The sequence below is a fragment of the Triticum dicoccoides genome, chromosome 5A (assembly GCF_002162155.2).
Source record: "Triticum dicoccoides isolate Atlit2015 ecotype Zavitan chromosome 5A, WEW_v2.0, whole genome shotgun sequence".
Taxonomy (NCBI): Eukaryota; Viridiplantae; Streptophyta; class Magnoliopsida; order Poales; family Poaceae; genus Triticum; species Triticum dicoccoides.
In genome coordinates, this window is record NC_041388.1 from 270102404 (window position 1) to 270113799 (window position 11396).

Consider the following 11396-nt stretch of genomic DNA (forward strand, 5'->3'; position numbering starts at 1 on the left):
TCGGCGGCGGTGGAGCTGGGGAGGGTGCGGGGGATGCTCTGCGGCAGTGAGCGGGGGAGAGTATAGGGTGCTTGTGGTGCGCCATTAGTAGTTTCGCAAAAAAGAAATTATATTAGTGGCGCAATGTGTGGCAGGTGCGCCATTATTAGTTAAAACTAGTAATGACGCACTGTGCCCTGGTACGCTATTAGTATTTTTGAAAAAAAAATGTTACTAATAGCGCATCGAGGGTCTGGTGCGTCATTAGTGTCTATCACACTAATGGCATACTAACACATGATACGTCACTGCTATATAGTAGTGACGTATCACATGTCTGGTGCGTCATTAGTGGTCATATCATTTATAGCTCTTTTTCTAGTGGCGATAGTTTTTATAAAATAGCGTGTGCAAAAGGTCCAGTATTTGCAGCCCATTTAAGCTCGACATGCGTTACCTACTTCTAAAATTGTTATCCTTAGCAAATACAAGATCATGATGTGTGGAGTGGCTGTACTTGCTAAAGGGAATTTACAGGGCGCGTGTTCGAGACTTGAAGTTCCCTTTTTGGCGTTAATTTTCAACGCCGTACAGTGGTTAGTTTTCCTACAAATAAAAAATACAAGTAGGTTTAGCGGCAAAATTGTGTTGCTAGGGGCAACTTTTTCTGCAAATAAAAAAATACAATGAAGTTTTGTGCAAAAATGCATTGGCCGAGCATCATAAGTCACTAACAGATGGGCCCATATGTACAAATACGCCAGCAAAGTTCTAGTATCATATTGAACATTGAGCGCAAGTTCTATGACTACTGATGATATTACCTCTTCTCAATGCTCCATGATACTCAATAGCTTTAGAAAACAAGAAAAACAAGAAAAAGCTTTAGAAATTTCCATGTGCTTTCATTTTTTGTTTCTTGCATGTGACTCTTTATTAGACATGTCCAATGCTCCATGATACTCAATAGCTACACACACCTGAACATCCATGCACATCGATAATTAAGAAAATAATTACTATTCATTAATTGCCTGAACAAGTAGGTCATACACATGACACGTACACATCGGCTAGAGTACAGCAAGGAGTTGACGGTTCACTCACGCATACGAACGCGTGCATGCATGTCGCGTAAAAATATACTATATGCACACAGTGTGTGTGCAACGTGCAGACAAAGACATAGTACTGAAATACACATGCAGCAGAGCTTCGTGCCGTACGCAGGCAGCTTTTATTTTATTTTTAGTAGCTCAATATCGTATGAGCACTCCATCAACGTAGACATTAAGCTCCACACAAGCGCGTCCTTGCATGCACGTCGGAAGGATTATATATTGAACTAGTTGACACTGCATAAGAATAAGACATATATATTATGTCAGAGAAAATCACGGCAGATGTAACATGCTAGAAAACACAATCGACCGTTTTTCTTCAATATGAACTTAATATCACTGTTTTGTTACTATACATTCACTTCCTAGCTCTTGAGAAAAACTATGCAGGTACGTGTTTGCCCATGAGTTGTTCTAGTATTTGTCCTCTTTTTGGGGGGTCATATTGTTTGTATTGTCAGAACCTTTTCTCTTCTGTACTAGCTCGGATGCTGTTAGAAAAGACCACCTACGCTTTCGTATTGACAGAAGAGACCACCTCCAAACCATATTGTCAAAAAAGACTATATTCGCCGTGGCGGCAGGTGCGGCTGCCAGACACGTGGCACCAGCCGCCACAGGATGAGGCGGCTGGCCCTGCCGCGACGGGCTGAGGCGGCACCTCGGGCGTAACATGTTTTCCCAGCCGCGCGGCATATTTCAACGGAACGGGTTGCAGCCTGCGCAGATGCAGGATGCGACAGCAGGCTGCAGATGCACGACGCGACAGACAATATTTTAATCGTGCCTGGATCTACATAGCCGAGAGTACTAATATAATTGACACATGCATGTACTACTAATTTGATTAGCCAGTCCAGAATGATGTTTATCGATCACTACCACCTGTTTTTCTTCGTGACATGAGAGGACTACGACGAATGGACGTTGCCGCCCGCTGTCGTGGGGCGCAGCATCTGGGCAGGCTGCCGCCATGAGCCGTGGCGGCAGGCTCCACGGGGCCTGGCTACGAAACCCACAAGCACACCGTTCCATTCAAATGTACTGCGGGGCAAGGAAAACCTGTTACACCGGACCTGCCGCCTCATCTCGTGGCGGCCAGTCCTGCCGCCTCAGCCCACGGTGGCAGGTGCCACATGTCGGCTGCCGCACCTGCCGCCACGGTGGACATGGTCTTTTTTATCAGTATAGTTCGAAGGTGGTCTTTCTTGTCAATACGAAAACGTATATGGTCTTTTCTGACAAAAATTCGATTAAAACAACTGTTTGGCCTGGTGTAAAAAACCGTTTGCTTTTTATAACGTGAAAACAGACGGTTATGGAGTAGCACCACATGGAAATATGCACAAGATCTGGACTAGATGGCTGCGCGAGAAGATGAAAAATGCATGCATTTGGATCAGGAGACCGAAAGGTTAGAACATACGTGTCGCAGTTGGTGGACATGCTGATGGGGAAGGGCACACTGACGCCGCACTTGCCGGGCACGCCGGAGACCTTGCCCATGTTGATGGACTTGATGCTGGTGGCGAGGCTCTTGAGGCACCTGCACGCTATCTTGCGGTCCGAGCTGCTGCGGGCCATGCCGTTCAGCCCCTGCACGCCGGAGCAGCACTCCTTGCTGATCGAGGACGCCCTCCCCGTCACGTACGCCACGCACGGCGCGAGCTTGGAGTCCACCTGCCCGCACGACAGCGCCGCCGAGGCCTCCCTGCCGGCCATCATCAGCACCACCGCCGCCAGGACCACGGCGGCCGCCACAGCCTTGCTGTTGAGACGAGCCATCGATCGGTAGCTGCTAGCTAGCTAGCTATGGGTGATCAGATGAGTGTGGTTAAGCTGGTGGAGTGTGATGGTGTGGAGGAAAGGGTGTGGCGTGGAGGGTATAAATAGGGGAACGGTGAACATGCAGGATTGATTGAGCAATTGATGCCCGTCGCTGACATGTTGTTGGCTGGTGGAGTTAATTGAGAAGGTCGATCCACCCTGCAAGTGCATGTACTCGCTAGAAAGTACGCTCGATCTCTTTGCAATTGGCATGTGTCTCTTTGCTTTTACTTTGGCTTTTATAAATGCTTTTTGCGGGAAGAAAAGTTACTGGTGGCGTGAACTACAACTTCTTTGGTTGCTGCCCTGACCCCTGAAACTGCCTCATGGCTCCACATATTCAAGACAGTGTTTGGCTGCTCCCATGGAATTGTAACCATGACTGAGTAGCTAATTTTTGGGCGCAAGGACCCCTTTTCTATCGTTGTTGCCTCTGTCACCCATTTGATCACTTGATCACACCATGTTTACATCTGCTCTCTGCTGAATCAATGAAAAGCCAGCAAGTGTTGGATCTTTCAAAAAAAAAAAACAATCTTCACACCATGTTTGGTCCATTGTTTTTTTTAGCATCACTACAGACACAACCGCTCATATACACGCGCATACACTCACCCTATGAACGCACACACGCACACCCTACCTCTATGAGCACCTCTGAGAGACTGAGCCGGCATATCATCTTGAGATTTACGAAGTCACCGTAGGCGCCTCGTCGTCGACGGGAACGTCTCCTCCCACTGAAAGCGTATCGCCGGAAATCCTGAAATAAATCCAGGAATAATGCGAGCACCAGGATTTGAACCCTGATGGGTTGGGGATACCACTGTCCACCTAACCAAATATAGCCGTCGTTTTTTTTTCGAGAAAACTTCCAATCTATTCATTTAATCATAACAGTATAACGAACATCAGAAATGATAAAAAATACATCTATATTCATAGACCACATAGCGACGACTACAAATACTGTTGTGTCAGGGTACATCCACCTCCATGGATCCGATTATGTGAACTCTTGAACCCATCTACGGGCATTTCTAACCGATCCCCTAAAAATAGCTGAGTATCCAGCGGAGTAAAACGTTTATGGAGTTCTCCACTAAGATTTGGTTGGACTTAGAGGTAATATCATCAGAAGTCATAGAACTTGCACTTGATGTTCAGTTTGGTGCTAAAACTTTAAAAGTACGGATCTGTGGTCATCTAATTTGACATCACGTGCAAATACGGTCACAAAATACGCATGCGGACATATCATGGTGTATGGGCCTACCTGTCAGTGAGTGATTGCATTCGGCCGACTGATTTTTGCACAAAACAACCTTATTATTTTTTATTTGCGAGAAAGGCCAACCACTGTGCAGCAGCATATTGGTACGAAAATTAACAGAAAAAGCCTACTGCTGTACATGTACGATAATTGACTAAAATATCAGCGAGGCGGGACTCGAACACACGACCCAAATTAAGGACACAAGCCACTCTAGCCAACCAACGAACCCTTCACATTCATCTACTACCCCTATAAAAGGAAGAGAGGGCAGAGAACCAAACAATCAGATCCATCCATTAGCGAGATCTAATGACCCTTAATCCTCCAATGTTTAAGGCTACAAACCACGCATTAAACCAAATCCATCGATCCCTAATCTGCCCCACAGTTCATAAATAAAGAAAAAAAAACCGCTGCCCGCACACGACCGCACGACCTCTCCCCTCCTCGCACGACCTCTCTCGCCCCCTCCTCCCCGCACGTCTCTCGCCCCTTCCTCCTCCCGCGCCGTTCGCCTCGCGCCACCGTTAGCTGCAGGAGGCGCCCCACCACGCCCGGCGACGCCTCCCGCCGCCGCCGCCGACGCCGTAACCTCCCCTGCCTCTTCTCCACCTCACCCCTGTGCCTCCCAACCGCCAAGCCGCCGCCGCCTCATCTTCTCGCTGCACGGCTGGGCGACGCGGCGAGGCGCGCGGGAGCTCTTCGGCCGGAGACACGGCGAGGCGCGCGGGACGGCCGCTGGCGAACGTGGCCGGACCTGAGACTGTGGCGCGCGCTGCCACCTCCACCCTCCCCCGGCCTTATCTCCTACGGAACAGGCTACTCATGCATCGGTACCTAGCCACCATGGCACCTCTTTCCCTCTCAATCCATTCTTCTGTTGTTTGTTTTTCAACTGAAGCAAAATTCATTGTACTCTGCTTGTGATTATCTTCATCATCGTCACTAATTTTGAAAGTTTTCAATACTAACAGCTTCAAGAATACGTACAATTACTTTCTTCCTTTATTTTGTCAACGTCCAATTTTAGAGCTCTAGATAAAATCTGCAGCAAAGAAGCAACTTAGCCTCTAAATTTTATCAATTATCCTGACCCATGTTCAGCAAATACAAATTCTAGAGCATTCATATTGTACGGTGCAGATGGCAACAGAATATAAAGCAAAAGATGAGTGACAGAATAGAAAACAAAAGATGAGTGACAGCATATGGTGATATGAGTGGAACAAAGAGATGTCCAGAATATGGCATCAAATAGTGCCTGAACAATAACAAGACTGACCACACATTATCCTATTTAAAAAAACCAGCAAGGAAGAATGAGACTGTAGTGAAGAGGTTATATGAACAAATAATAGATAGATAGAGGGCAAATGAGATACTGACCTGATATGTAGGAGTCATCTAATCTGTAACAGCTATGCCTGTCATCTATTCTCTAGGTTACAGATATACTAATCGATGAAAAACAAATTTTAGCCTTGATTCCTCTCGATCTCTCATGCCATAGCTAAAGTTCAAAAGGCTACTTCATCGCTGATGGCACAACACTGCACAAATTATAGAGTCCTGGTGTGTGTGTTTCATGATCCTCTGTTTTTGGCATCTCAATTATTTATATTACATCAGGAATTTCGGGAATTCCAGAGCACATATTCTGCCCTGCCTGGAGGATCTTCACAACTCTCTATGCCCTTCTATATATGTTTAAGATTTATAATATTATATCCAAAGATGACTAAGAAAGGAATGGATGTACCTCCATTTGCAACAGAAGAACATTCCCCGCTTAAGGACCTAAGGAACACAGCTATGGATGGGAGTGCAAATCTCAAGGATAATCAAACCAATAATCCTAATACTAATGATCCTAAAAGGAAAAGTGTTCAATCATGGTATGCTAGAATGTCAGATGAGAAGAAAGCGGAATACAACGTGAAGCGTCGTATATCTTGACAACAAAAGAAGGTTGCAGCTCTAGATTGTGCTAGCCAGGACCAGTTCTCACAAAAATTTGTTTCTCTGTTACAGATAGTACAACCAACCCCTTTCCGTGACATAATCAACACACGTACAAAAGGTATCCAATTGTCCATCCACTTGTTATCTATATACTGACATGACATTTACTCATTGTTTACGAGTAAATTATTCTTTTCAGGTACATGTGTGACCTCGGCCTCAATCTCTGCAAATACACCTCAAATGCACACTTCAGGTTAGATCACATTCTTGCTACATTCATTAATTGCAATGTCAGAATTGATTATGCTCACAGACAACAATGCCATTTTCTCACTGTTTACGAGTAAATTATTCTTTTCAGATACATGTGTGACCTCTACGGCCCCAATCTCTGCAAATACACCTCAAACACACGCTTCAGCAGGTGAGATCACATTCTTGCTACATTCATGATTTATAATGGCAAAATTGTTTATGCTCCGAGCCAACAACAAATAGGAGCATCTGCCAACAAACAAGGTGGGAAAGGATGGCATGCCAACCTAAGCGACGAAAAGAAGGCTGAGCACCTAAGGAAGCTCCGGATGGTATGCCAACAAACTGCAGCTCTTGTTCTGAATGTTGATGTACCTCAATCATCCACGCAGCAAGGTGATCTGGTTAATAACATCAATCTTTCTTTTGTGGCCATCTTTTAGAAGGAGATGTCGTCCAACGTGTTTGTACATCAATTACCTACTTTACCTATAGATCAACAGTGGTTGGGAGCGCTTCTAATTGTGGTTACAACAGCGAGGTAAATCAATCCTGCTAATTTGACGTTCTTAACTAATTTTATTTTTGCCAAGCACAGTATGATTATGATCACTGATCTGCTTGTTCTCAGGTACAATACTTCATCAATAACTGACATATTCTTGCAGCATATGAAGTTAAAATAGAGGTAGAATCAAAATGGTACAAGTACTCTTATGCCATTTGTCATGTATCATGATCGCAAGAACAATTTCATGTACTACCTTATTTACAGTTTACTCGCGCAAGCTTCTTTCACTAGAAATATAAATGAGTAATCAAGAAGACACAGTTGCTCTAACAGTCTATTATTGATAACACATATGTTTGTAGGTTATAGCCAAGTCCAATGGTTAGTCTTGAATGACAGGCTTGCAACCCTTTTACAAGTTTTAAGTTTTGTGGTAAAATATGCTTTTGTGTGACCAAACCATTCAGACTCAGTGAAGTAGAAATCTCAATGAGTCGAATGTGCAGTCCATCAACAACGACGTGACAAACTCTGAGCCTGCTGGTACCATCAACAAGAAACTTTGTGTGTATTCCACATTTTTTAAGTCATCATGATTGCACCTATTACTGGATTGCCTCGATCCCTTCCCTTCTGCAAGGGACATTCATTTTTCATTTTGAGTAGTATTTCATCTATGAACCTGCAAGCTCATCCTTGCCAGTTTTAATGTTGAAACATTAAAAAAAAGTTGTTCTACACCTCCTATGTACTTGCAAGCCCATTCTTGTTATTTTGATAACATACCAACTTGTTTCATTCAACAGAGAAAATCTACTTGTTATTTGCAACTCTATCAACAGAGAAAATCTACTCTTGAACTAGCACGTGCATGTGATTCTGTCAACTATATAATTTTGAACTGGATGGATCCTTAATTCCTGAACTTTGAACATGATGGATCCTTTGTCATTTTTGTTGAAAGTTTAAATTGCATCCATCCTTCTTGCTGGCAGTACATGAATTGGACTGACGAGGCAACAAAGCTGATGCATGCTTGGGGACATTAGGTTTGATGTTATTACCGAGGTATGGGCTGAATAATACATGTATAAAACCATGTCGACTGAAACTGCAATTAGTCTTGCTTGCATCTATGCTATTATATGTTGTAGTCCAGTAACATATCTAATTGACCGTCTTTTGTTGCGTCATCACCGAAAATCTGAATTTCAGTACCAAACCACAGACTCATGCCAATGTATGTTGCCAAATGTTCTGAAGACATTTGGCCTCAAACCAAATGAAAGTCTATGATTGCCAACAAAGAATGGTACTGTAGGTGCCATGGCTACAAACCAAACAATGGAGACTTTCCAATATCTTGGCTGTGCCCTTTTGGCTTGGCCATGCCAATTTTTATCAGGGCTAATGGTGTTCAGACAAAATATACCCAATATTATTCCATGTATTAGATGTAAACTAAGTTTTTGATGTCTTTATTTTTGGGTTCTGATTGTTATCCTAACAAAACAAGACATAATTGTGTAGGTTAATGAATATGAAAGCATCTTATCATAACTGCAGTATTTATCAATGTCTTTGAAAGTTGATTACACACTTGTCGAAATGGCCAATATATAATCTGTTGTCACCAGTCTACAATACACACCAACTACGGAAAGGTGGTGTTTAAGAGATGACATCAGAGAAAAGCACCAAGACCATTGTCTATCAAGACGTCGCAGCATTGAGTAATTGTGTATGTTATTTTAGTGTGAGAGTTTATAAATTTTTAGTTGCGGCTTAGCTACTGTTTCATCCATTTTATCATCGCAAACATTTGTACCAGTCCCACTTTATACCTATGTCTTATTTTATGATTATTGGATTTCCTTTAGCCCTTCTACAATTCAGTTAGTCACTGTAAAGTGTCTTCTGTTTCTGCAGATACACAAGTTGGTGTAGTCACACATCATCTTCAATTTCTGTTATCCATATCACTGCTCTTGGCCATTGTTGGCATCATCAACACCGAGCACCAACGACAAGAGCCCAGTGGTGAACGAGGCCAAGAGAATCCTGAGAAGCTGCAGCTGAAAGTAGCACTGGAGGTGGTGCCTGGGAGAAGCAGTGCAGGCAGTGGCCTAGAGGAGCGGAAGAGGTGTCTGGGACGAGCATAGGAGGCAGCGGCGCAACAGTCGGGTGCAGGGGGCCCGGGAGAAGTGGAGGAACTGGTGGCCGGGAGCAAAATTGTTGGCGGTGGGATCAGAGGAGGTACTAATGCCCGGAGCAGCGCGGGCGGCAAGGGAGGAAACAAGTATTGAGCTGGCCTAAGTGGCAATTTTATCCATGTAGTCCCTTCGTAAACTAATATAAGAGTGTTTAGATCACTACTTTAGTTATCTAAACGCTCTTATATTAGTTTACAGAGGGAGTACAAAATACTAAGAGGAATATGTACATGTACTGCTTTATTAATTGGTGATATACCTACACACTTTCTCCTGGAAATTTCTTTCACTTGACATGATAGTCATGATATTTCTTTGTTACATACTCCCTCCGTCCCGAATTACTTGTCTTAGATTTGTTAGATACGGATTTATCTAGACACATGTTAGATACATCCATATCTAAATAAATCTAAAACAATTAATTTCGGACGGGGTAATAGAAATCTGATTCTTATATGTGAAGGAACAAATTATTGTACTTCTCTTTAAAATTACACAGTGCAATTTTGGTCAGGCTTCTCCTCATATTTCCTTCTATAGCATTATGGGCCCGTTGATCACCATCCACGTCCTTAGTACAGGGCGAAGCCACCAATGATGGCGGCATTTATAGATTTTTCTTTTCTATTATGTTTAATTCAGCTAATTCAATAACTTGTACTATAGATAGTACTCCCTCTCTAAACAAATATAAGAGTGTTTAGATGACTACTTTAATAATCTAAATGCTCTTATATTTCTTATGAAGGGAGTACTACAACTATATTTGACGGTGAATAAAAGAAAGCCTTTGTTAAATTATATCCATTAGTCTGATGGAGAATTCGTCATTTTTTTATTGTTACATATAAAAAGTTGTAATTTTATATCCTAATAAAGACGTGCGTTGCACATGCACGCTTACTAGTATTTCAAGTGTGGATAACAAACTGAGATATATTAAACGTGGAGCTTAAATGACATTTATTTTCGTACCTATGAGCAGTGGGTTCTGCCTGTCATTACACATTGAAAATTAACAGGAAAAAGTGTGACCGCCAGCTCTCGAACAAACAACCAAAGGGTAGCACACAGGACGTTCTAGCCGCTACAACCTACACGTATACACATCTACGGTGAATAACTAATCTTAATATACTGGAAATATGTAAATATTACGTAAACTACTTATAAATATTGTACATACAAATGATATACCCTACTTTTAAATTTGTTCATGTATTATTTTAAAAATATTCATATATTTAAATAAAATTTATGAATTATATTTTTTTGTATCATTTAAAATAAATATATCAAAAATAAAATTACAAATATTATTTAACTTTACAAACATTTCAATAACTGTTCTCGCATTTATAGAGTTCAACTTTTGTATAATTTAAAATGTAAACATTGATATGAATATTCAATCGTATCTAATATTTGAATTATATAATTTTTCAAATATAAGTCATGAGTAAAAATTATACATAAGTGAATAATTTTGAATATTTAGTAAATGTTTGAACCCATCATTTTGCATAATTTAAATATAAGCCTCGAGTGTGTTATTTTTCTTGGATTCATTAAACATATTTATTTAATAAAAAAATTCAATGTTGGTTTAACTAAATATTTTTTATATAAATACGCATGTGTATATTTAAATGTTTTTATTGACTAATAATGATCGCTTGTATGTCTAATATTCTTGGAACATAAATTTGTTAATGGCATTTACAAATAGCTTTAAAAAATAGCAAGTGCAAAATGGGCCGCAGTATCCGCATAAATAAGCCGACAATGGCAACCCCCTTCCGAAAGACACGCATGTACTGTCAGACAGCAAGCCAGAGTGACAGAGGGAGCAAAAACACAGCTTGGTTATTGAAATGTCACTCTGTTTTACAGCTCAGTCAAACCGTCTTAATGTGCAATTAGCCAATTAATATCACTCCCGTTGTTTTACTGCTCCACTTGTAAGTACTATGTTGATGGCATTATATTTTATCTTAATGTGTCAACCTACCTAATATGACTTCTGATCCTGCTTAACGGAATCAACAGTGGCAGTACGTGCCTCTACATATTTCAGGTAAGAAAAGACTGGTAAAATAGCTTAAATGGGCTGCAGATATACACCAATTCCTCATAGATGCAGAAAAAAAAATGTCATTTAAGTTCCACGTTCAATAAATCTAAGTTTGCTATCCGTACATGAGATACGAACGGGGAAGGGTGAGTTGGCTGGAGTGGCTTGTGTC

General features: G+C 41.7%; 1 protein-coding gene and 1 long non-coding RNA gene across 2 annotated transcripts; one reads left to right on the plus strand and one right to left on the minus strand.

The window, feature by feature from the left end:
- Positions 1-980: 980 nt before the first annotated feature.
- LOC119300947 (probable non-specific lipid-transfer protein 3) lies at positions 981-2960 on the minus strand. The gene is made up of 2 exons (XM_037577854.1): positions 2527-2960; positions 981-1334 (listed from the first exon to the last, which is right to left on the minus strand). Exons 1-2 carry the CDS (start codon positions 2883-2885, stop codon positions 1325-1327), a joined length of 369 nt encoding a protein of 122 aa, XP_037433751.1. The 5' UTR covers positions 2886-2960; the 3' UTR covers positions 981-1324.
- Positions 2961-4796: 1836 nt separating this feature from the next.
- On the plus strand, positions 4797-9481 carry LOC119300948. The gene is made up of 8 exons (XR_005146817.1): positions 4797-5036; positions 6235-6283; positions 6365-6421; positions 6530-6592; positions 6667-6755; positions 6867-6964; positions 7930-8002; positions 8864-9481. It is a non-coding gene; the product is annotated as an uncharacterized LOC119300948 (long non-coding RNA).
- Positions 9482-11396: the final 1915 nt, after the last annotated feature.

Coding starts and splice junctions, on each gene's coding strand:
- LOC119300947 (XM_037577854.1), bottom strand. CDS start 2,885: ATGGCTCGTCTCAACAGCAAGGCTGTGGCGGCCGCCGTGGTCCTGGCG.